At 49.4% G+C, this 25712-nt stretch overlaps 5 protein-coding genes across 5 annotated transcripts; 3 read left to right on the plus strand and 2 right to left on the minus strand.

The window, feature by feature from the left end:
* Positions 1-261: 261 nt before the first annotated feature.
* Positions 262-2553, minus strand: FPRO_10779 (uncharacterized protein; the record flags this gene model as incomplete). The annotated part of the gene is made up of 7 exons (XM_031231779.1): positions 262-449; positions 504-1016; positions 1097-1344; positions 1396-1741; positions 1834-2183; positions 2305-2369; positions 2425-2553. The coding sequence occupies 7 exons, from the start codon at positions 2551-2553 to the stop codon at positions 262-264; spliced, it is 1839 nt and encodes a 612-aa protein (XP_031081782.1).
* A 435-nt stretch (positions 2554-2988) lies between these two features.
* Positions 2989-4579, minus strand: FPRO_10780 (uncharacterized protein; the record flags this gene model as incomplete). The annotated part of the gene is made up of 3 exons (XM_031231780.1): positions 2989-4128; positions 4176-4233; positions 4287-4579. The coding sequence occupies 3 exons, from the start codon at positions 4577-4579 to the stop codon at positions 2989-2991; spliced, it is 1491 nt and encodes a 496-aa protein (XP_031081783.1).
* Positions 4580-5567: 988 nt separating this feature from the next.
* FPRO_10781 (uncharacterized protein) lies at positions 5568-8699 on the plus strand (the record flags this gene model as incomplete). The annotated part of the gene is made up of 5 exons (XM_031231781.1): positions 5568-5651; positions 5716-5823; positions 5873-6183; positions 6236-6265; positions 6314-8699. The coding sequence occupies 5 exons, from the start codon at positions 5568-5570 to the stop codon at positions 8697-8699; spliced, it is 2919 nt and encodes a 972-aa protein (XP_031081784.1).
* Positions 8700-16143: 7444 nt separating this feature from the next.
* FPRO_10782 (uncharacterized protein) lies at positions 16144-16458 on the plus strand (the record flags this gene model as incomplete). Its single annotated transcript, XM_031231782.1, has 1 exon — positions 16144-16458. One exon carries the CDS (start codon positions 16144-16146, stop codon positions 16456-16458), a length of 315 nt encoding a protein of 104 aa, XP_031081785.1.
* Positions 16459-18073: 1615 nt separating this feature from the next.
* Positions 18074-19438, plus strand: FPRO_10783 (uncharacterized protein; the record flags this gene model as incomplete). Its single annotated transcript, XM_031231784.1, has 3 exons — positions 18074-18217; positions 18272-19103; positions 19176-19438. 3 exons carry the CDS (start codon positions 18074-18076, stop codon positions 19436-19438), a joined length of 1239 nt encoding a protein of 412 aa, XP_031081786.1.
* Between the last annotated feature and the right edge of the window lie 6274 nt (positions 19439-25712).

Genomic DNA, 25712 nt, shown 5'->3' on the forward strand with positions numbered 1-25712 from the left:
GGTTTATGGTGTTTGTACTGAAGCTTAATGTATTTAGCTACTGGATTATAAACAAATGGGAACAAAAGTTCAAATTATCTTCATTATCTATGATGTGGCATGCTTTAACTTAATCTCTACGGTGTTGTCCTGAGGGAACGCGGATAGTTCACCCTTGATCTATTTGGTTTGTGTCCGAGTAAACACTGCAGGAAGTATAATATCTCTCTCTGTAGAGATATGGACCGGAAGTCGCTATTCAACTGAAGCTTCCTTTGACTATCATGCTGGCCCAAGAAACATGGGACCCTCTCCAATCCAGCCAAAGTCATCGATGATCATGGACCAGTCAATTCCCTGGAGGGGATCGATGGTATTGTCCATAGTGTGTTCTTGGCCATTGATGTCTGTGTTAGTGTTGCCATTGCCCTCGTCATTATCACCGTTGATGGTCCCCGGGAACCTTTGTTCTAGATGGCACATGTGAGCAATCCCAATTCATCTAACCAAGAGTGTAGACTTACGAAATGCATCAATGCCTTTTTGTGTACCATCTGTGATATTCCTGGCCTCCTGCAACGCATTCTTGAAGGCCGTGAGACACCAATACGATGTGGCAGCACCTATACGATCCGGCCATGCACCAACAGGAATGTCCCACTTAGGGAGTAAATGCCTTACAGACCAGAAAGTCTCAAGAATGATGGAACCTCGTGTGGGGAGGTCATTATCACGAACTGAGCAGGTTTTTAGAAGGGATAGAACCTGCGCAGCGACAACCTCAGCGTCTGAGGTTGAGAGATGTTGCGGGGCAGCAGTGGAGTGTAGCGTGGATAGGAGGATGCAGCTGGCATCGACTAAAGCACGATAGACCCAGTGGGGACTGTGTGTAAGTAGTTGGCACGTTGATTCGAGTGTGAGGGCTGTGTTGATAAGATTCTGTGAGGTATTATATGTGCGGAGAGTATTGAGGGTGAAATTGGGGCGCTGGTCAGGGGGCGAGATATAGTAGTAAGCCTGGACTTCGAGTTGAGCAACTAGCATTATGAAACAAGAGAAGTCTGAATGGAGGCTTTTAGCAATGACACGCTGGCTAAGGGTGTTACCGGGAGCCTACCTGTTTCGACACGGGTGACGAGGGGTCTTAGAAGCTCAAACTCATCTTCCCACATCTTGACGATGGTTTCAGGAACCCCATTGCTTGCCGATATCTGGGCATACATGGCTGTGTGTAATCTATTTGAAAACTTCTGTAGCTCAAAAAAGGTGAACAACTCCGGCGCAAGACTATCTTTGATGGCATCCTTGCACTTGGTGTCATTATGCTGGAGAAAAGGAGGTGGATGCCCATTGCCTGTAGACACTCTGCACATTATCAGTAATCAAGGCTACACGCCATTATAAGACCAGACAAACCTTTGAGCGAGAATACTACAGAACACCCACGTTATGGATGCCTCATAGTCTGTGCATGTCATGTGCTGGCGTCCCCCAATCAAGAAGCTTGGATGAGATCCTCGGCCAGTATGCAGGCCGAGAAGCATGCAAGCGTTGAGGGCACTGCTTATAAAATTAGGCGACGGATCGGTGACAAATCTAATGGTCGGGAATGGCCAAGTGCAGATTATCAAGAGAGTCTGAATAGACTCGAGGTCCAATGTAATGGCTTGAAGCAGGCCCCAAACGTCGCGGTTAAGAGAATCGAGGAGTACGGTTACAAGTTGTTCATCTTTAGCATATCGACGACAAGCTGTCGATATTACTGTCCAGAAGAGAGTTGTTGATGCTTCGAAGCATTCATCTGGGTCTTTCTTCCTCAATATGGGTAGATAGGGATGATAGTATTGCAAATACCTGAAGCTGTTAGTCTTACTGCTGCTAGCATCAGTCCAGGGGAGTCATACTTCTCAAAGTACCAGTCAATATCCTGTCCAGACACCAATTTACCATCTAGCATGCGAGGTTTTGTAGGCTCTGTCTTTTCGAGCAACGCCGCTGATGGCACGAACGACTGGGGTTGTTGTGGGCTTTGCAGGTTGCTGGACAATGAAAAGGCGGCTCCATTTGTGACCGGAGGCAATTGAGATGGCTGTGTAGGAAACACAGTTCCGTTTCTCTGAGAGACTGATGGTGAGTCTGCGTTACTCTTGGGCTGTACAACTTCTTTGATGGACTTGAGCTCTTGTTCCAGAAGCTCAAGTTTACTACATATTGTCAATATCACTCACTGATGCAGAAGAAAACTTAAGAGTAATTTTCGTAGTAGTGTTGTCAGACTATTACCTTCTCCTTGTCACTCTCTTGTGTGATCTGTCGTATACACACGAGATCTGCAACTTGGCGCATCGTTGACATGGCTGTCCCGTGACAGGACTCGCTCGACACCGCACCTAGCCCAGATTCAGCATTGACCATACGCAACTCAGCTCAGTCGAGACAACTCACCTTTGAGTCACGACAACTGATACAGGCTACGTTTCGTCTAATTTTGCTTTGCGGTGAGTCTGGCGCTCGTGTGAGGCCCGGGCCGGACGTCGACGCGGGTGACTCGTCTGATGATGGTGTTGGAGCCATCAAATGGCATTGTGATAACACAGAGCGGACGGTACGGTAGCTTGTAACCTTGATTGGATTATATCACTTAATTAGGGTCACAGTAATAAAATTTTATGAGTTGTCGATAAGTCACTTGAGATGGAGATGGAGATAGTTGAAGAAGTCCATCAATTAGTCCAGTGGTCGAAATGCGTTCTAACTATCTTGAATGTCTGACGTCACGTGTACAGCGTTTAGTCGGCGTCGGGCGATAGAGAATACCCTCCTACTATAGGTAGGTAGGTGCTAAGGCGGGTTTCAGACCGTAGTTAAGCGAAAATCCGATAGTCAAGTAGGGGAGGAAAATCCTGGTCCTCTTGATTTAATCAGTGTTGAATTCTCATCTACATCTCTCTTACATACTATATTACACCATTGCACCAGAGACCAAACAAACCAGTATGTAACTTGGCCTCAAGCTTTCTTGTTTTGTTTAGACCTCTTTGGGACTGTCTTCTTGAGCACTGGTTCTTCGGACTTTAGCATAACACCGACCAGCTTCCACAGTACCCAGGCAAAACCTAGCAAAACAGCAATTGCCGTGCCTGACCTGATTGTATCTATGCCCTCGAGCTCAAGGACAGGGACGGTGACACGGTGCATAAGTCTGCTCCCACCCTCTGGCTGAGGGGTGACGTGCCAGAAGGCAGTGTCTCGAGGGAAAAGATTGTCATAGCCAATATGGAGACGATCAAATGGGTTCTCCAGCGTCTCCTCCCCTGAGGAGCATGCCCAGAAGACAGCAGGATAGGGAACATCGGCCTCGGCTTGGTCAGTCACTGAAGGCTTAAGGTATCGCAGGTGGAGAGGGATTTCAACATTCCACGGCTGCCCTTCTTCAGAGGTAGGTGGTGCGAGCTCAAGCAGAATACTCGACCCCCATGTCTCTGTGGTGTATGCTGGTGCTTCCAAGTCCACGGGTAGGGTTGTGTATCGCAAAGCTGTCAAGTTCTTGGAGGCCAGGAACAAATCGTCTCCTAGTTGATAACGATCCGCAAATATAGCCTTGGGTAATGTCAAGAATGCGTATGGCACACACTCGCCCTCGTCACTTGGAGGCTTGTTAGAGCTGAAGCTGAGCTGGAGAGTTGGGTGAAGCCCTGTGGGGGTGAGAAATCTAGATGTAAATACAGATTCGTCTCGACGGTGTCGGGCTGGGAAAGTGAAGATGGTTGGCGAAGGCTTTTTCTTGTCGCCAAGTACGGATAGAACGCCAGCGACACCAAGTTCGTTCTCCTTCATGTTTGGTTGCGAGCGGTCGTTAACGAAAATGCCAACTTCAACCCTTCTTTCCGTCGATGCAGGAACAGCAACGGTTTGGGGTCGAAGAGGCCATAGCACAGAAGCGACAAGAGCCTTTGCAGACTTATCAAAGGATAAGTCTAAGCTAGTCGCGGTCAACAAGCTTCGTAGTCGGGCATTGCAAACAGTGTCCAGGTCAGGGCAGAACTCCCGGGAGCTAATGGTTATGAAAGAGTGTAGATCTTCCAGTATTTGATGGAATGAGAAGTTCGGGGCTGTGGAGGTAGCTGGTTGCTTAAACTCGGTGAAAGCCTGTTACTGGTGAGCATCTCGTTGGTCAGATGGCTTATTGAACTGACCTCTGGCTTTGAACAGGCTAGTGGCCCAAACCTCTGGAGCCAACCGCAAAGTTTTGTTCTAGGATGCTGGATTAGTGTTTCAAGTGGCCACAACTCGAGATCACGACGTACGGGTTACATGAGTTTGGGGATTCCGGAGTCACATAGACATGAAGCCCGGGTGAAATTCGTGAAGTGAAAGGGTCGAGTGTCTCGGATCTGACAGGGCTAGCCCATCTGATATGAAGAGCCTCATACTCTTGGAGTATGTCGGTGAGCTCACTAGGCAACTCGTCGAAGGGGATAGTGAGTTTATCCTGACGGACTGACTCGATTTGAGGCCCAAGCAATCCAGCTTCTTGGTTGTCCAACTGCTCAGGATCAAGGGTATAGTCGTTGTGGATAAACGTGACACGCTCACGCATGATGGCGGTAGTCGATGCTTGCTCCTGGTTGTGTCGTGTGTTGCTTAGGTACTAGGTAGGTATACAAGAGCTTAGTATGGAAGTGAGCGACCTAAGAGCTTTCAAGGAAGCTTGTCGCGTGCCGATAAGTTCTGGAGTAGACTTAGATCGCGTTTGGAGGATGAGCTACGAGCTAGCCAATGAAAAAAAAAACAGATTTTATGTTTCTGCCTTGTTTGTGAATCGCCTTGTAGTTGAGCTCGGTGTGTGAATTGGTTGGCAGATGCTTCCTCCCAAAAGGTGACGTTGGTTTTAGTGACCGACGCTTGAAGTGGTTGGCCGAATGGAAGCTCTTGAAAGAAGCAATAAAGTACCCAGTACACGTGGATTGTATGGGCATCAGGCACTGGCTAGTGTCACACAATACCCGAGCCCTTCTGCCCCTCGTACTCTCTTCCTCTTTGGTTACCGCCAGTGACTCGGCGCTAAGCTTATTTGGGGACCGACGGGACACTCGTCCCATTTCAAACTTGAGGAAGGGACGGGTGAGTCTGCCACACGCCGCCTCGGTCGCGAATTGAAGAAAGTCGCTTCAACGATCATCCCTTTCCGTTTCCATAATCTCCTGCCGTCGAGATGATAATACCACAACAGAATCTAGATTTACCTCTTACATACACATTGCTGCCTCCGTGAAACAACGCTCGGCCGTAGATACATACATACATACATACATGCATGCTACCAACGATACGCTGTACGACACGCACGATCATGCCTTTTTCCAAGTGAGCCGACAAACGCTATAGCTTTAGAGCACGATACCCACCCACATTGAGGGCGAGACCATAGAAGAACCACATCCGAGCTGCCCAATTCTCGAACCCAGCGACCAAGGGCGTGGATACAACCAAGAGCCGGCAGTCAAGTTGCAACAGAGGCGATTGAGTTCTCCGGCCGGTCCGCGAAACAGGCCGTACGTTCATTCACAAGTTGCGCATTGGACGCCATGGCCGATCATCAACCATACGTTACCATACGCTCGCGGAGACCTGTCGAAGGTCCAGGTTCAAGAAGCACTGGCCCCCCTATGGTGTGTCTGATCCTTTGCTTCGTTCAAACATAAGACAGTGACTTACAAAAATGCGACTTCCTAGGCCGCATCTAGTGGGGGAGATTACTATGCCAGGTCTGCAACTCATGACACAAGCCGTACTAGTTTTCATGTCAAACACATCGGCCAATTCGCACAAAGACTTGAAGATGTTAGTCTCTATTATCCGTCACAAGAACCATCTCTAAACTCTTCTCCAGTCCGCCGCCCGCGCTTTTCCTAATCGTGGACGGTCCTCAGCCAGGTACAGCAAAGTACAAGCATTGTTATTACACTGGAACTCGGATGATCTCTTCGTTATTCCTGAATTGGAAGACCTTGAAAAGTGTTTGAGTGAGGACTATGGCTTTAATACTGACATATTTGCCATCCCTTCAGAGAACTCTCATCTGGAGTTGATGATGCGCATAGGTCAGCTGATCAAGGATCACGAGTCCCAAGATACATTGTTCGTGGTCTACTACGGTGGCCATGCCAGAATCGACGAGTCTCGGCAAAGCACCTGGTGTGCGTAAGTAGTTCTAATCGCAGGCATGTCATGAGTATCGTCTAACTTTTGTCAGTACCCGTGAGGCGAATTCGCCATGGCTTCAGTAAGACCCTCCTCAGCCCGCATACAACCACACGTCTAACGAGAAAAGATGGTCTGCGATTCAGACTCTACTCGAACGCTCACTATCAGATGTTCTCATTCTATTAGATTGCTGTGCTGGGGCTGCAAGCGCAACTTTTCCCAGCGGAGCCAGTATCACCGAGACTATCTCAGCTTCGAGCTGGGACGCCATTGCCCCTGATCCCGGTCGCTACTCTTTCACCAATGCCCTTATTGAAGTGCTTCAGGAGTGGCGTGTCCGAGCCTTCTCCGCTGCTATGCTCCACGCCGAGGTTCTTGCTCGATTAAAACATCCTCGACCCATCACCATCAATGGCAAATACTTTGAGGCCCGATCGACCCCTGTGCATTTCATGATGACTTCCAACCACAAAGCGCCAAGTATTGAAATGTCTCGCATGTCTCGCGGCGATCACTTGCCATCTCCTGAGTTGCTACCGACACCAGCGATGGCCCATGAGACGGGCCGAGCGGCCGATTCTACCACGCCTGTCTCACGGAATGACTACATGTTCACTGAACCCAACGAAGATACTCCTCATGTCATGATTTCTTTGGCGTTGGAGGATGACCAGCGGCTTGATATCAACGCATGGGAGCAATGGCTCGGCGCCTTCCCTGCTATGGCCAAATATGTCAAGGTTCAGGGTGTTTTCAAGAGTCACTCAACAATGCTCCTTGTCTCCATGCCGGTCTCTATATGGGACTTGCTGCCAGAAGACCATGCCACATCGTTCGTTGCTTTTATCCGATCGAATAACTTAATGACTCAGAAGCCCCGAAATCAATCGGTGCCGACCTTGGTTCCCACAAACCGCTATCCAACTGAAAATGACAGCGCATCGTTCATTTCGGGTGTTTCGGGCACAACATTTGTACCTACCGAACTTACGGGTTTGACTGGCCAGATGGGAGCTTTTCGGGATCCTGCGTACGGCAGGCAAACAGGACCCGTGGTCAGGAGTACTCTCCCACCTTCTCAGCAACTCTCGCCCTTGCATATGCCATCACAACCCGGATCATCCCCTCAGAGCTTATCGCAGCGATCCATGAGACCGATGCATTCCACAACATCTCTTACCACACTACAGAGGCAACAGTCGTCGTCCTCTTTGGGGGGTAGTGGAAACCTGATGAGACAGATGATTATGAATCAACAGCAAGCTCTGCGACGTACCACTTTTGGTTCTGATGTTCCAGAACCCAAGAAGTTCTCTCCTCATGTGGAGAAACGTCTAGAGGAATACTACCAGACTGGGCCATTGCCCAATGATGGGCAGAAAGCGTTTTTCGCTTCAAACCTGGGAGTAGAACCGTGGCATGTTGAAGTCTGGTTCCACCATCGGAGAGAGAGGGACGCCTTTTCCCAACGATTCGCAGCCCTGAGAGTCGAAGATTCAAAAGCCGGTGCTCACGAAGGGCCACACATGATCTTGCCAGCGAATCTAAGTGAAATTTTGGACATCTCTCTACCAGGTCAAAGTCTTTTACTCGATCTTCGATCATCGACAGAATTCCAGAGGTCGCACATCAGGGGCGCAATCCATTTGCGTGCCCCCCAATCCTTCCTACGCCCGGCGTCTCTAGATATGATCGAGCGGGCCTTTCCCGACGCACAGAGTCGGAGGATATTCTCACACTGGCAGCAAGCGAGATGTATTGTATTCTACTCACGTGGGCTTGAGTATCCTTGGGAGTGCCCCTCAGCCGATACTTTACTGGAGAAGCTCTGTGCATGTGGCTGGCACGGACGATGCTTCATTTTGAAAGGACATTATCGAGAGTTCAGTGACTCATTCGGCAAACACGTATACCGCGCTCAAGACCGCGATGCCGAGAAAGAGGCTCCCAAGGAGGCACCTATCAGTGAAGGCATACCAAACAATGAGACGGAGCTTGCTGCCCTTTTCGCACGATTGGAAACAGAGGACCAGACACGTCATCTCAGTTCATCTCCTGGACATAGTGAGGCGCGGACCACAGCACTAGTAGAACAAGAAAAGACCCTTGAAAGTGAATTTCAAAATCATTTCCCTGCACTCTTCAAGAAAGCACAAGACGTTCACGGTGTTGGACGATCTGATGACGAAAGCTTTGTCACCAAGGCGCAAATGGTAGAGTACCTGGATCGCGGCCTGACCAAAATTCGAGATGGCCAGGCTTCCCAAGCAGAAGCCACTGTTTATGAGCCAGGTCATTCGAAATTGGCAGCTGATAGTTACTTTGACCGGACAAATGTCAATCGAGAGTCGGACGAGTATGTCGAAGTTCCTCGTGGAGATGAGGCAGCATCAGATGGGAGTCCCCAGATGACAAGCAAGGGCAAAGAAACAAGGACAGTGTCATCCCCGGACGAGATAACTCGAAGAGGGCGAGGAAGCGGACTTTTGAATAAGGTGTTCCGAAGGACATAGTCGAGGGCACACGGGTTATGATTTAGGTGTTATGCATAGATCGATCTCCAATTAGATCTGGGAGTTTGTTTTGGGGGGATCATAGAGCGATAAAGATGTGAGTTTACATCTAGTTCTCGTGATAACGAGCGAGACATAAATCCAAGGCTCCCAGCTGTCTTTTTATTCTGCTTCTTAAGTTACAGTGGGAGAAAATCATCAAAGACATTAATGCTTGTTTGCATTGTGGCTTTCACCAGCAAATGGTCGTCATTCTATTCGTTGTCCCTGAACATCGACAGACAAAATCAAAGGGCAATTCTTTCGTGCCTACTCATTAAACTCAGCTAATTTTCCTTTAATGATGAGCGCCGGAATTTCGCTGTTCCTCTAGCCTCCCTTATTTTGGCTTTCATCATGGAAAAAGATCACCCTGTTCACTATGTGTGCCCACGCGTCATAGTGTATGCTCGAGATGTGAGAAATGAGTCGAGTAGACAAATCTATGGATGACAGTTGTCGTGAGATTGGATAACACTATAACAATTTACAGCGACTCCAATAGCCATATGTGAATACGGCAGTTGTTCTTGAATGAACACTGTGTGAACAACCACCAATTGTGATAATGATAGTTTCTTGAATTTAGCTATCCTACAACCGGGCAGTCGCCACTCGGGAGGATGCTTCAGCATCTTCACCGGATGTCACTGAAGATCATAGCAAATTACCAAGTTGGTATTCAGTGGTGATACTCGAGCCAAGTTACCTTGGCCTTCCTTAGTGTTCTACGCCTCCTGATCGATGGGATCACAACAGCCTAGATACCGCAGCCGATGCCATGGTGTACAGCGGGACGACCTCGTTTTCACGCGGCCAGCCGACGAAGCCAAACCGTCACAGGCAATTGTTGCATGGGCGCGTGGAACTCGACGGGAGCGGACTACCCAACAGAGGGCTTGTCGCGATATTCCAGAAACTGAGAACCTCGGTGTGACGGTACGCAGACAACAGGCAAGGGAGTGAAGCCAGGAAGCCTTCTCAGGAGATGCAAAAGACACCTCGGGTCATGGTAGAGTGTAACACGAGTTGGTTAGAGTTTGTCAGGGGGATATAGGAAGTGTCGTGAAGCGGAAAGATACAGGACGCAACAACGCTTCATCAGCAAAAGCAGTGCTTCATGCTGTAGAGCTGCTGTACAGGTACGAATAGCGCAATATCTGTCGGTTGTGGGATTTCGGGATGGTCTATAAAGGGGGAAGAGATAGTGGCTGTGGGTCCCCCATATCTGAGCAATGCAACTACAGAGTAGTATCAGTAGTATTCAGGCAGCGTTCAAAGCCAGCATAAGCTCAAGGTTAACTCAAGTGCCTAGTTAGCTGAGTGCTTGGGGAACAGGGGCGACGTAGCCCACAAACCGGAGCCATATAGCAAAAGACTGAGATGTCGTAGCATTCATCAATATCAATCACCATCATCCGAGACTGGCGCGGAACACGGAGCACCGGCTGAAGAAGAAAAATGGCCGACCAAGAGGCCGAACCGGGGAAAGGGTCCGTGGCCTGGGGCCAAGGGAAGCCCGGCCACGGCGGCTCAAGATGGGTTTGGTGTCCGTCTGACAGGACGCTCAGGCCAACCGCTTCAAAGCACGGTACATATCGTGTCACGACACAATGGGGCATGACAGCATATAGCCTATGAGAGACAAACACAGGACTGTAGCTCTCAGTCGCTTCCCTTTTTGTTTGGGAGACGCCTTTCTACCGCTACTATCGCGGTGGGTACCATTGGGTCGAAATACATATGACCCTGAAGAGTTGCTTTTTGGCCGTGGGTTGGAGGGATTGTTGGGCTGCATTGCTCGGCCTGGTGAGCAATCGTATAACATCCAATACAATAGATGGCCTAGTATATGCTAGGCGCAAACTTTCCTCCATGATACACACCAACCTCTTTGTTGCAAACGGAGTTAACTGAATGGCCAACCGGGACAAAATATGTCTTTCCATGAGCCTTGAAGTTTCACAATGCCGACACCGTTGCATTTCCCGATCGTCCTAGCCCAGAATGGTGCCTGACAGTCAATTGCACAAAATTTACCTTTATCGATTCATACAACAGAACCAGGTCAACGAGATCCTAGCGACTCTTGACCGGGGCTATGTCGAGCGAGAATACCCGGACTCTTTGACAGAACGTGAATATGACCAATGCAAGTGGAGGGGATAATAAGTGGGAAAAGAAAAGAGAACGAAACTTGTCAGGATGCAATCAATGGTCTGCTCAGGAGTCGCTTCTATTTCTGTTACACGTTAGTTAACATGAACCTGGTGTCTCCTCACAAACAACGCTGACTAGGATCAGGTGTTCGCTTGCTCATATGTCAACAATGACAGGAACTTGGGCCCTTGATTAGTTTGCAAAGATCTGATAAAATCCCAACCAGACATGTTGCTGCGAAGGGAGGGGTATGACCTTCGAATACACAATTACCGCAACTCTCACGAGAGGACGGACGAAGACACCCACAACTTCCTGGTCAAAATCAAATGTCAATTCGCTCGCTATTTATGGTGGATACATACCCACGATGTATGTTACCCTCTGCTTCGTGGCAGGCAGAGCTTCTTTGCCATAAAATCATCATCATATAATAATAATGCATCTGACCAAAGTAGTCGGTATTGCTATCGCATAAACGATGGTCTCATGACAGGTATTATGCAGCTTGTAATATGCATGCACGGAAAGGAAGAGACCTCGGCCATAGGCAATTACTCCCCCGATCATGCACTGATATCCTGATTGATATCGTTCAACAGAATCTCAGTGCGACCTCGGGGTGAACACCGTTCGATCGAGACGGGGTGATACTGCTTGCACAACAAGGAGTAATCAAGTGGCTTGTGTTGCAACACGGTTCCGAAATGCATTAATGATACATATGCTGGTCAAAGTCCGACCAAAGCTGTCCGAACTCGTGTAAGATCACAGAAGTGTACAAGAGTAACGGAAAACGCAATAGCCGCTGAGGAGGGCACACGATGGATTCATCGCTGTAGGTATATCGCTGAAGGGGCCAGATGCAGGGGATCCGATGTGGCAGTTGATTCAGATGGCCTGCCGCTGAGGGTCCCGCCTTGCCAGGATGCCCCTGTTAAAGAGACAATTCTACCGTCCCTGATGTTTTAAACTGTAGGTGAGTGTCCCCGCGGATCATGTTGCTTGCTGTTCGTGGTATCGAGCGAATATGACATGAACGAGTCATGCGAGTAGGTAGAGGGAACTTTGTTTTTAACAAGATGTGATGACCTGCACGGAATCTTTGTAGCCCCGAATTTGCGATCAATTGATACTGACTGACGGTCACAGCCACCAACGAGTTCCGAGGTTGGCGTGATCATATGAGACAAGTAATCAGATTCAAAACCAGTGTTTTCGACGATTTGGCCAGTGACACCCAGGTTATTCGACTGGCGATGCCACCGTCACCGCTTTTCTTTGTGTATCAGTTTGACAAAACAAAGTCGTATACTGGGTGATCTGTGTATGTCCCCTGAGCCTGTACTTGGTGAGGGAGGAACACAACCTGCAAGACCCTTGGCTATCCATTTACGAAGAACATACGTCTTCCGAAAGTCTACAAAAAAAAAAAAAAAAGACACTCCGGTCTTCTGTCTTTAGCCTGGTAATCACGTGTTGGTGAAAGCATATCAGGCTTTGGATATTATCCTCCGCTAGAGGAGAAAGTAAAACTTGCTCGCTCGGACATTCAAGAAGGGAAGGAAGATTGGATCTGACCGGCATTGCTGTCATTCATCGTTTGGAGCATGCAGAAAGCCGTTGATGGCATAGGTGCCAGCACATGCAAATCATTATGACGAAGGACAACCTGGCAAAAAGAGAGATAAGCGACGGCGTAGTCTTGAGCGCTATCCAATCGGTTGGACACTGGCAACTTTGGATCCTGAACCGTGGCGGTAAGGGGCGATATTAGTCCACATGCTATGGTGTTGTGAGAGATTGCTTTTTTTTTCCTCTGCTGTCAGGAGCAGTAACCACTAGGGAGACTTGGCGCATCTGATGAAGAACGCCCCCACGTTATGGAAAGAGCACTTCAGGACTTGTGTAATGTACTGTGAGCTGTGATCCCGTCCTAGATCTGGTAGAGCAAGACCGATGAGCTCATGCAAGGCGGTGAGTTTTGTCGGGTTGAATGTGGGCATGGACGGAGACTTTTTAATTCTCACGAAGCCTTCTCATGGATCATTGACAGATAAATGATGGATGGTGACACAGAGATGAGACTGGGGTTGTCCCGCAAAATATGTCAAAAGCCAGATCTGGTCGGCGCCAGATTTGTTGGTTTTGCGGGCCCGCCAGCTCCCAATAGCTGGTAGGTCAGGGGTGCCCTGAAAGCCCCTCCCGACCAACGGGCTCTGCCGTGAGATGAAAATGTCAATGGCTGTGACCACTGATCGATGAGTAGTGATTGGGAGGTTTAGAACGGGATGAACAAGACAGCCAGGGTGCCGTGTCGGCGACTCTTTTCCTAGTGCAGCCCATCTTGCGAATGCATCCCTGGGATTCTTCCGGTCCATTATGGGGAGGGACACCGAAAGTCTGAATGAACAACAGAGGGTATGTGGATTGGTACCATACATGATTTTGAATAAACAACCGAACTGAGGTTGTCTCACCCGCAGTGAGATACCTACATCAAGGGGCCTGAAGGCCATGCGGGGTGCGACAGGAGGCAGCCACCACGTCTTGTCCAGCAGCCAGGGTTCGCATGGGCAAAAAGGTGTATATACAGTATGGGAATGGCCTTACCCAGCATTATGCGTGTGACTGGAGCATGGCCTGCATACTTTGCATAGCCGGCACAACGATGTGGGTCAGATCAATGTCGATGAACAAACAACCTTCTTTAGAACGATGATATGCATAGCGAATAAAGAAACACCTTGGCCCAACTTTGTTGGAACATGACTTAAAAACCGTCATGGTCATCCTGCAAAATGTCTCAAATTAATGCGTAACGGAATCACAGGCCTATTGTGGTTTCCCAATAGCCATCAATGAAAGGGTATGTCAACGGGACCCCAACTGATCAGGGCGGGTGTTCTGCACACTTCCGGCATGTCCAAATTGCTGTCAGTGCGTCGGTTTGTGATTCGGAAGGATTCTGAGGCATCTCCGTTGTGCAGTTTGACAGATGTGGATAGACTAGAGGATTGCCGTAGGGATTTATTCATAGCCGAAGGTCTGGCAAAAGTTGATCGGCAAGAGGAGGCCCGGCGCAACTCCGAAATGAAAGATGAGTGGTCAGCTGAAGATGTCGGGATACTCCTGTGGGCAAGGTGTACCCGGGCACCCTTGTTTGAAGCCTTGAGAATGGGGCGACGACTTGTGCACACACCAGCTCTGACAGACAGATCCAGCTTGGCTCGGTTGGGTTGATCCTAGCAGGCATGCTGAGTCGCAGCCCTGGACATGGCGACTATAATAGAACAGGATGAAGTAATAACGAGCAAGCCCGAGGTGCTGTGTTTATCTCGATGAAGGACTAGTTGGGCGGCCGATGCCAAGGAAATAACTTTAAGAACCAGGGTTTCGCTAGTGATGACCCTGGTACTGTAACCGATGTGGTCTGAACTGCATGCACCTGGATTAGTGATCTTGCCCATGGATTGACCGTTGAGGAAATGAGATGGGTGGTTACGATGCACGTACCGCTCAACGGCGTGCTGATCAGCATACCTCTTGGCATGAAATCAAGTGTTTGTTAGTTACCAGTTAGTGAGTTAGCTTGCAGTAGGTAATCTCGAAGCATGAATCTGGCTTGTGGTGGCGTAGAGATTCGTAGATGATCGGTTATACGTACTAATCTAACAGATGTTCAAGATACGAGCTGGAAATCGATCCGGCCAATTTACTGGCGCCTCCCGTCAGTGAATCATGAGAATCCCTATTTTAGGTAGTACTTACCTGACCGTACGCACGTACCTGCCTATCTATATGTATGTATATGGAGCCGCCGTATGTGTATTCCCAGGGAAGAGGTAAGGTCGGTATGCATTCAAGGCACCTTCCATTCCAAAACCCCGTGCAAGGTAACGTGATGTGGACCATGATGTGGACCATGATGTGGAGAATTTTGATCAGCTTCCCCATCCTGGAATAGCATCACATCGTCTCCGTAACAAACGCCAACCTCAACGGTGAGTGCAACTTCATCGGTTCACCTGCCGGTCCTGGACCTCAAACCTTTCAGACTTCACCTCGGAAGGAGAAACAGAGTTTATGATCCTGTTTAAGCTCGAGACTCATCTGCCGAGATCAGGCACGCGCCAGCAAGCCTCGGTGCGGTGTAACGTTCAATCCTTTTTGACTGATACCATGTTTTCAAACGGATAACTTAAGCTTCATTCAGGTGCCAAGAGCAAGTATGACTTTGACCGTCGTCGGTGGCAGACCGTATTGAGCCTAGAGATGCTACAATACCTGCTGTTTCAGTGCACCTACGCCGAGCAGCACATGTCCTATGCCATGCTGCCCTGCAATCCCTTCCAAACCGTTTTCTTAGGGACCAATCGTGGCTTTCGAGAATGGCTATCCTGGCTCCGGAGGTGATCCCAATACGTCCCGGCGCCGTGCGATCTTCGCGACGATCGTATAACTTGACAAGCCAATCGCATTAAAGCTTTTGCTGACAGGTTGTTGAGTTTATGTTCTGCGATTTGTGCAAGGGCTATCAAGCTGTCATAATTTATCTATTCATGTACGATCGAATAACTCTCCGGCCCATGGCTGATGTCTAACCAACACAAGGCGAAGAAATAGCATCTCCTAAAGAATTTGAGGTGTGGGTCGCCCATCTCTTACTTATCAACGCACACACATACATATGCGTGTCTTTGCACTCAACCCGGCGTCTGGACGTTTATTCCAAGATCTTGTTGGACCGCCCAAGACCCAGGGACTTGGGCCTGGACTGCCCGTCGACGCCACGGGCCTCCCGTCTATGTACCCGCTCAAGCCGCGTCACAGTCAGAAATCCTAGTGATATGAGTGGGCTTATCCCCCCCTTTCAGGATTGCTGAAAATCCAGGAAACAAACATAGCGTAGCACGACGACAAGCAAGCAGGCAAGGCATTCCTGACCACATTCAACAACCCCACATTGGCTGCCGAACACACAATGAATGCCGGGAGCCTATGGTCCCTACCTACGGACACAATTGCGAGGTCGTTTGGTTCAGCCTCGAAGCACAGACGGGTAATGACAATTGTACGACGATGACCACTTACTTAAAACTCTACCGTGCAGTTTGAGTGCCTGAGATGGTGATGCCTACAAAACTGGACGCCGATCCACAACCCGGTACTGACGTGTAATTGCTTGCTTGACGGTAGCGAGCCCAGGATAACGGTTGATTCATAGCATATCTACAACTTACAAATGCCATTGTCAGTGGCGGGTGCCGTAGCCGCTCTAGCGCTGCCCCTAGCCACAACAACTATGGAGATGACACCCGTCAAATATCGAGGCTGGACTGTCCCCTCGGGTCCGGAAAATAATCAGGAATTCTTAGGTGTGGTTACCACCAAAAGTGTTCCGTTTATTTCCCGGACACCTAGACTGTATCAGCCAGAGGCAAAGCCAGACAAGAGCGTCACGGCACCTACCAGCGCTGAGCATCCGTCATTCTTGAACTCTAATAGCACCACAAGCCCGAAACCCATCGGCCTGGGTCAGAGCGCTCCAATCTCGTGATCCCCTCACAAGCAGTGGTGAGAGACTATGAGTGGCTTCTTACTTTTACAACGTTCACAACCACAACCACAACCAAAGTCGGCAATCTAGCGCCAAGCCACAGAGGCTTACCAACGTTGAGGAAATGCAGATCCAGTTAGGGATAAAAATTTTATGCCCATGTCGAAAATTGTGGTCTGGCCTGTTCAGGACAGGGTACTATCAAGCATGACCACAAACTCTTATATGTCTGTTTTCGTGTCGGTATGCATGCGCGTGTAAAGACAGATGCACATGCAATGATACCCTAAGCTCCGGTCTGGTCCTCGCGTAGGACAATCCCATTCATCGCACGTTCTCTCTCAACCGCCTTGACTCCATCGTCCTGACAAACAACGTATGTACATAAAAAGGGACATGCAGATGGGGGTGGAAGCGGCGAAAACTAGCTGACACTCCACACTCCACATCGAAAAGGCTGCCAAATCGCACACGCCATGGTGTGTCAGCCACTATGGACTATGGACCTGGACAACTTTCTCTGCTTCTCCAACTGGGTTCCTAAATTGAGAACTAAGAGCCATGAGCGCCAGGTCTTGGCCTCTTGTTGAGTCCCTGCTCCATGTCGATAACCACCCCTGATCCAGGAAGTGACCATATCCCAGCAACCACCACGAGCCTGTCAAAGCTGTTCATGGGTGTTTTGGGATTGGTGACGTTTCTCTTGTCCTGAACGATACGACGCTAGGTTCTCTCAAGCCAGGCCATTTGTTTCTTCATCTTGCCCCATCCTTCATTCCCCCTGGCTTCTTGATCGCCCTGTGTACCCTGTTCAAGCTCGCATGCCTGAGCCCTTCAGGTTTAGACTGCCCGTCAGGTTGTTTCCTCCACACCTCGAGGCAAAGAAGTCTCTTGGAGAGGTACCTGTCTGTATTACTTTAAAGATCCTGGCATCCCAGTCCACAACGCTTTGTTCCCACGTCGTTGTCTGTGGCTTGGATAAGTTGGTTTCACTAATACTGCGACTTCTCCAGTTCAGCCCCGACCACTTTGAAATTCTCCGCTCAGACTGTTTATGGCCCTGTGTCTTCTGGCATTTCCTAACCTGGCTCCCTCGTCTACGTTGCCCTACGGTTGAGTAGCCCCCACTACATGGGGTTTGGAACAACCGTCAAGGCCAAACGCCGCCATTATATCTCTGATATACAAAAGGCTTGGGCGTCCCACCACCGGCAAATAACCCCCGACTCATCGTTACTCTCTTGAACCACCATCTCCTTCTCTCCATCACTATCTTCTTGTAATACGACCAGGCTTAGTCTTCAAGACTGTTTGCCTGATTTCGCTCTTTACTCACCAACGCTGCTGTTTCCTGAACTGTCTATTAGATCAGCAACGTTGCGGACTGGACGATCGTTCAAGCGTTCCTTGACTTCACATTGCGTAATACTCCAAGGTACAATTCATCATTGATCGTAATCGAGAATCGAATTGTCATTCATACCGGGCAATAGATCACGATAACCGCTGCGCGGTTACTCCTCGCACTGTTCGCCGTATTGTTATGGAAGATAGGCGTTCACTGTCAAAACAGTCTGAAACGAAATCACCACACTCAGCTCCTCAACTTCCCAATATGTCTATGCTTGCTACAGCATCCCCTTCTCCTCACCCTTCATCTTTCGGCATGCCCCGTCCATGGGAAACCAACCGATGTCCCGACTATTCACTTCGACCGAGGACCGAAAACGACAAAGTTGCACTTCCTTCAATTCGACAGGTACATCACATCGGTTCGGCAAGCAAGCCATTATGTTTTGCTAACACCTCACAGGCATTCCCCGAATTACAGCTTCAGACCCAGCCGCCACATGATCTTAACACCAAGCCGCCATCTACAGGGCCACCCTTGGGCGCACCACCATTGCCCGCAGCATCTCCTCAATATATACACTCACCCAATTCTAGCAAAAGAAGGCGGCTATCAATGGAGCGTGAAGTTGAAATGGAGAGAGTCCGCCAAGTACCACGCTTGTGCTACAGTCCGGATCGAGCTTCACCCAGACAGATTTCACCACACCTACCTATCCAAGGGGGGTCACAGGAGAATTGGGCCGCTTCCACAAGGACAAGCCCTTTTCTGACAAACGGGTCAAATTCCCACTCCGTCTCAATGGAAGTCAGTGAGAGAACAGAGCCTCGGTCAACGTTACCCAGTCTTCCCCCACCACGTTCTTTGGAACGAGAACTACCCGTGGGCCGTGGCACAGCACCTGCAGACGGCTATCGACCACCTCAGCAGTCGATGCCACATTCACGAACTCCCATATCTGAGCCTGGCGTCTCACCATACCGTGAAAACGGTTATGGGTATCCTTACCACCACCCAACACGATATCAGTCACTATCCACAGGATCAGCTCACTCGTATGACCGGACACCTTTTACTCCAGGCACATATAACACACCTTATCAAGATTTCGTTCCATTTGGAGACATGAGCTCTGCTGGTCTTAGCGGTGATAACAAACAACGGAAGCGAAGAGGAAACTTGCCCAAGGAGACTACAGACAAGCTCAGGGCGTGGTTCGTCGCACACCTTCAACACCCGTACCCTACCGAGGACGAAAAGCAAGATCTCATGCGACAGACTGGACTGCAGATGAGTAAGTTTGGCTGGACTAAACTAAGGACGGACAGGCCTAGTCAAGACTGAAAACTAACATATCCACCAACAGATCAAATCTCAAACTGGTTCATCAATGCTCGACGTCGCCAATTGCCAGCCATGATCAACAACGCTCGCGCCGAAACTGACGCCATGACGGGCGCTCGAGGCGGTGACCTAAAGGTCCTCGCCACAACAGAACGGGGTGACTTTGACCACTCCAAACGAGAGCCCGCCGGACCCTTAAGTGACAGTGAGGGCGCCACTTATGACGAGGAACTTGAGGCGTTGAGCCAGCGCAGGCCTGGCACCATCGGCAGGGGCAGCGTCTAAACTCAGGTACTATGAAGGTCTGCATTGGACATTATTTGAACGATCTTGTTTTTTCGGAGCGATACCCTTGTTCGGGTTTGGTATGGGAATAGCGCATCTAATGTTCTTGCTACTGTTTCTTCTTCATGTTTGAGGTTTTAGCCTCCAAACGCGTTTAGCGACGGGATATCCCTTGGGTATTTGTGCCATCCAAAGTGGGGATGTTGTTTATCCCCTTTGGTCAGCCATTGAACCTTTGGGAACAAAAAGCATGGAGGACGATTATCAACATTTCTACGAAGAAAACGCGATATATACGATAACAGCGTTTGCATGGAGGATAAAGAGAGGATGGGTCTCCCGGATAAGCATTGGACTCAGAGAAGATTAGACACCTCGCGGACAATCTACGATAATCTAGGGGCTCATGATGACTTTGGCAAAAGGTGAACCAGACGCCTTCCTTGTCAAATCATATCAAATCAAATCAAGTCAAATCAAGTCAAATTACAAGACAAGGAAAACTTTGCCAATCAGGGATGAGCCAACTACAGACCACACTATTAGGAAGCGTCCATCCGACAGTGACCTACCGTCTGTGCATGCATGCATGGGTGGGTGTAAGTCCAGGCAGGACGGGCCACGGTAGGATTTTAGTTGATTCACCTATTAAGGATAGCTAACCATATTAGAATGCTTTGATCTTAAGTGGGAATACCAATTGTCGTGAATTTCCCGACCCCGGTCCACCAATATAATAACATGAGGCAGCCAGTCAGCCAGTCTTACCAATACCATCGCTAACACTCACTTATTACTCGCTCCAAAAATCCCTATGTTTGCCAGTGCAGATTTAGGGGAGCCATGTGGAGTCAATGGAGAGGATGATCTTGGCCGGGGCTATTTAGAATGCCACTGGTCACGTATAGCGGCAACGGCTAGCCTATGTTAGGGGCCACTGGTTTGATAAAACCAACTACCACCTCACCTCAAATCCGATCAGGTAGACAAGGTCTGCCAAGTCTCAGTGAGGAAAGGAGACCTTGCTCCGAGAAGGGAGCCAGGGACCAAGTTGAGGTCCGTGTTGGAAATGTCTTTGAACGAAGAGCCAGTCGGCCGGTTCTGTCATCCTAAACAGGGCTACGGAGGATTCGAGGACACTGACTCTGTTAATGCAAGACACACCCAACGGAGACTCTCCGATGCTTGGAAGTCTGATGCAGCAGGAGAAGGGGCAGGTAGGGTGTGGGTGGCATACATACAAACATACCTAGCTGCTTAGGTGGGAGGCTGGATGGTTGCATAAAAGACGAGTTTTTTCATGACTTAGCAATGATGAGCACACATTCAATGGCAGTTATGCATGGCGCCAAGAAGGGAATCTGGACGAGAAAGACAGTGAGAAGGAAAAGGAGGTAGTATCCGGTATCCATAGCACGGGGAGGCAGGTTGTTTACTAGTCAATAGCAGGCAATAGTTCATGGTTGAAGATATGCAGTAACAGCAGCACCACCACAAGTAACAGCAACAGCAACGCCCACAGGTGCGCCTCTGCCGCTGCATGCACATCTAGACAACCTCATGAGGCGGCTGCCTTCCCAAAAGAGTAACTCATGGCTTGTGACGGGTTGCAAGCGACTATATTGCTGTCAGGGCCGGGTCAAGGGCGCTTGGATTGCGGCACTTGCAAAGGCCACATCGGGCTTCTGGGAGCGCCCTGAGCCTTGAATGCCGCAAGGACATCCATCTCCTTGTACTCCGTACATAAAGTTCAGTCGAACGATCTACGCATGCAGACCAGCTGGGAACAGGGATGCACAGCGGGCATGAAACATGTCAAGATTGACCGGTGAGGGGGTGTTTCCAGGCAATGAAGACAGGGCGACAGGGAGACAGGGCCACTTGTGACCGGTCCAGGTGCCTAATACCTAATATGCAAAAGGGCCTGAAAGCTGACTACTTCCCCCCAGAAGATGTGAGCAGACGGAAACAAGCATAAACCAAGCAACTTAGACAAGACGGCAGATGCACTGTCACGAAAAGTGATAATAATACCAACCAGACTATGCATACATAGATCGAGTAGTCATGTTTTGCCGAGCTTCCACATCAATCAGTATAACACACCGGACCGACGTGATCTCATTTTCTGTGTCAATTGACAGACAGCCAGTCAGTCACTGTTTGTCTTTGTGGCAGCTTTGCAGAGCCTCCAACGGATATCAGGCGAACAGTCTGCCGGTCTGTCTGTCTGTCTGTTTGTCTTCATGGTATGCTCTGGTTATCATAATGTGCAGCAGTCACTCTATTTGCCCCTGTCGCTGAAGTATTGTGCCGTGAAAGTCATTCGGGCATTGGCTTGTTTCAACAAATCTCACATGATAAAGACCCCACAAACATTTGGCTGTACGGCTACGGCATGTCTGGTATCCGTTGCTAGTGTTGATATGTTATGACCATTGCTGATGACCAAGACTCTTCAACATAAGTTCCCTCCGGATTTAAGAGCAAATGACACAAAACGGGCGTTCGCCGCGGCAAGATGCTGGTGGACCATGAGGGGCGCCAGCGACAGTCTGTGGCGGGCTTGGATGACAGCTAGGCTGAGAGGCATACCCTTTTTCGTACATATGCTCGTCTGTGAGTACCGCTAGGAGGCTAGTAGTCGTTATGGCTGCATAGTGCAACCGCTCAGATGGACTCTTGAGGAAATTACTCTGGTTCAACTTGAAACTTGGCATGATACCCTAGGCCTAGTAGGAATCATTTGAGCAACTTTAGCTGGTCCCTTTAAATTTCCTGTGTTGAACTAAGAAGCTCATTCTTTCATTTGTGTTTCATCGACAGGCCGTTTGACGTGATGTCTTGCTTCGCTGGCCCAGGGCACATTGAATTGGGGTCGTTATGGTTGGAATGACTTGACCTAGTGGTAGCGAGTGGCTCACCAGGTTTCCCTCTCTTTCCTTGTTCATGGCACTGGAGCAAACGAGCCGCGTGGCGTGGCTGAAAGACATGACGCTCCCCAGAACATCCTTGATGTGCCCGCCAAAGTGGCATGTGGGCGATGATAGGTGGTTCACAACTGGGTGTCTCAAAGGCAAGCTGATGAGTGTGGGCCACATTTCAGCATCGGTCGGGTCCTTGAATAAGCTGGATGATGCTGGACAGGGTTTTCTTCGTCTCTTTGACACCACAGTAAACAACGCGGCGCAACTCGCCAGTTGCCGCAAAGACGACGAGCTACAGAGTACAATATCCTTGATACCGTTTTTTCCCCTTCCGGATTCGCTGAACCGAAACAGAGCTTTGGCATGCGAGCACTCTCATTGCGGTGAGGCTAAAGAAAGGTCTGAGACAACCTGGATCTTTCTTTCTTCGCGTGGCAAGCATGCTTCAAGGTAACTTGACGTATTCAGCTGCAGAGCATCAATTCAACGTCAACTGGAGCCTAGGTTTGAGATGTAGCGCGCCTCACTACCTCTGCAAACCAGGCGGCTTCAATGGAAATTCTGTGGCGCATGGGTTCTCAGGGCCCTACCGTCAATCCCTGAATCACTCCAGAGCCGCCTCCATTATGCCAAAATGAACAACGTTACCTCTCAGCTCTAACTTGAGCCATTCCAGGGAGACGAATTGACTTTCTTCACTGGCTCGTGCGTGCCTGTTCATCCCATTTTGTGCAATTTAAGCGGTTTCTTCTAACAAAGCCACATTGGATGGGTTCGAGCTGTTGACGCAGGTGCTTGATCAAGCAGACACCCATGCGGCTAACCGCTCATGCTCCTGGGTTCTAGTCATTGGGGCTTGTGTAAAGATGCGCAGACAGAACAATGAAAGCCACCGTCATTTTAGACGGTATCCCATACTGGCAGGGCTGATATGAGAAGGGCGAGGCGGTACTCCGTAATCCACATCGCCAATTTTTCCCCTGCCAAGTTATTCCCCGAGACCCTGGGCTACTGTGTTGATCAGCGGAGCGTATGCCCAATGAGTGGCGGGTGATAAAAACGCAGAGGATGTAAATCGAGAGCGCGAGATAAGGAGACATGGATAAGATTTCCCAGCGAGAAAAGTCCATGCGAAACGGGATCTGTGCGTTTAACGTTGTGGTCAAAGGCTATCATCGCCAATGCCTTTCGTTTCAGGGCTGCGACACCCGCGCTTGATTCTGTGTCTCTGGATTCTGGAGTTGCCAGGACCGTTGCTCAGGGCTGACCTCGTTGGCCTCAACGCCGCCACCTGATTGGAAGTGTGGAAACCTGAATGGCGTAGAGTCTAAGCCAATTTAGGGCTGCCACTAAGCTAGGTGCTTTTTGTCGATCTTGGTGATCGGCCGGGCCTTCCAGGACCGCCAGTGCTCCAGAGATAGTGTTGAAGCCTAGCTGTCAATCGTCAGCGCTTGTCGAATCGGCAGCAGACGGCTAAGTGCCACATCTGCCCATCGGAGTGGGTCTGGTGGCCGTCGAGGCAACTCGAGAAGCCCTGTCAAAGTTCTAGCTCGGATGATGGAATGACTAGCTGACATCGGGAGGAACAGGTACGATACAAATCATTCGGATTTTAAGCCCGCGTTTTCCGTCGACAGAGCACAGCAAAAGCACTGCCGCACACACAGTACGTATCTGTTTGGGCATGTATATGGCTGGGGCGTGTCAGTCCGTGCCCTCTTAGTCCCTGAATATGTACTGTACGGTAGTGGGAGCGATGGCGATGACAGCCACTGTTTCCCTGCTTTCAAGTGGTGGGAGCCCTGTAATACGACCGTCATTGATGTCCCAGTGACATCGTCTCATCCCGGCTGTAGCGCGGCAGCACCGAAGGGGCAAGAAGCGTGTTGTTCATGGAAAAGCGCAGTGACTGGGGTTGTGGATGAATGATGCTGCCCTGACACTTCGTTGAGAAGTCAATCTGGTCTGAGAAAAGTCAAATTCTAGACTATCAGTTATGCAGCGCTTGAAATACGAACAGCTTTCGCATAATGGTACGGATGAAGCCCCTGGCAGCGGTGGTGGTGATGATGACGAAGACTGACGAGAAAGAGCTGAAACCCTCGTCGGAAAGAATAGAATAGCAAAGTGCGTTGATCTCTGTTCTCAGACGACCATGGTCCAGAACGTTTACTAAACATGAGGGTTTTGAGTTCGCCCCTTGATCTTCGCCCTGAAAGAAGAGTCCAAGGGCCAAGCAAGCTGCTGATTGGACTGGGGCGGGCGGGTGTAGGAGCGGTGCTGATAGTGTTGAAGATCCAGGTGAGTGAGTGCTCTGTTGTGTGTTGAAGATCTGATTGCCGAAAGGCCCAAGTGACATGCTCATCGGCCACAGGAAGAGATCCAGTTAACCTTAGCGGAGAAAAGTCGAGACATTGTCGGCTGGGGTGTTCCGGGCCGCTAACACACAGAGCATCTGTCCTCCATACCTTTACTGTATGGTGCATACGGTACAGTGGAGCGTTATTGAGGGGCTAAAAGTACAGTAATTTGTTTTCTGGTGGGTATGAGAGAGGGCGAGAGTGATAGAGCTTGGTGAGAGTGACAAGAGGTTTTCTCGGTTTATTAGCAGGGGTTCAATAAGGTAGGAGACATTGCGTCTGTACCTACCTAGCGATACCTTACCCGGTACCTTAGGTACCTAGGTACATAGTCAAATTGGGATTGAATGGCAGAATGCAAACGATACCTTATCTACTAGGTAGGTATGTTTCTCGCTTCTGCTTTCCCGCAAAGGTATGGATGCTTAGATGCACCTGCCATAAGGTACCTAATCAAGACACAAGATATGTTCCATTGGGAAGGTGCCTTTAGGTGTGGCTGATACGCAAGGGATGCAGAAGCTATCTCCTATCCGCGCCACATGGAAGCAGGAACGAGCAGCCTCTTTTTTTCTTTTGTTTTTTTAATAGAGTCTTAGTGTTAAGGTTAAAGAAGCCGAAACATTTACCGATACCTCAATAACAAGGCACACCTCTAGTAGTATTACTTGTCAAGGTTCTTTTTACCTAGGTGAGTAGCAGGCTCCTAAGGCATGCCCTCGCATTCATTTTGCGTCTTTTGCTTCAACTCTCAACAGTATAATTAAGGCAGTTACGTCTCGGTCTCATCTTGCTCGCGTCTTCGCTCTTTGCGATCCTGACTCATCAGAACCTTTGTCGGGCTATCGTAAGCCTCTCGGCCTTCGGACAGTTTAGATTTCCGACATTTGGTCTGTCAAACAGCAAACCACATCAAAGCTTGACGACGTGAATATGTCTGTAATACGTTTCTCCATCGTGAAAACCGTCGTGACTGAGCCTTCATAC

Source organism: Fusarium proliferatum (assembly GCF_900067095.1).
Source record: "Fusarium proliferatum ET1 genome assembly, contig: FPRO_scaffold005, whole genome shotgun sequence".
Lineage (NCBI taxonomy): Eukaryota > Fungi > Ascomycota > Sordariomycetes > Hypocreales > Nectriaceae > Fusarium > Fusarium proliferatum.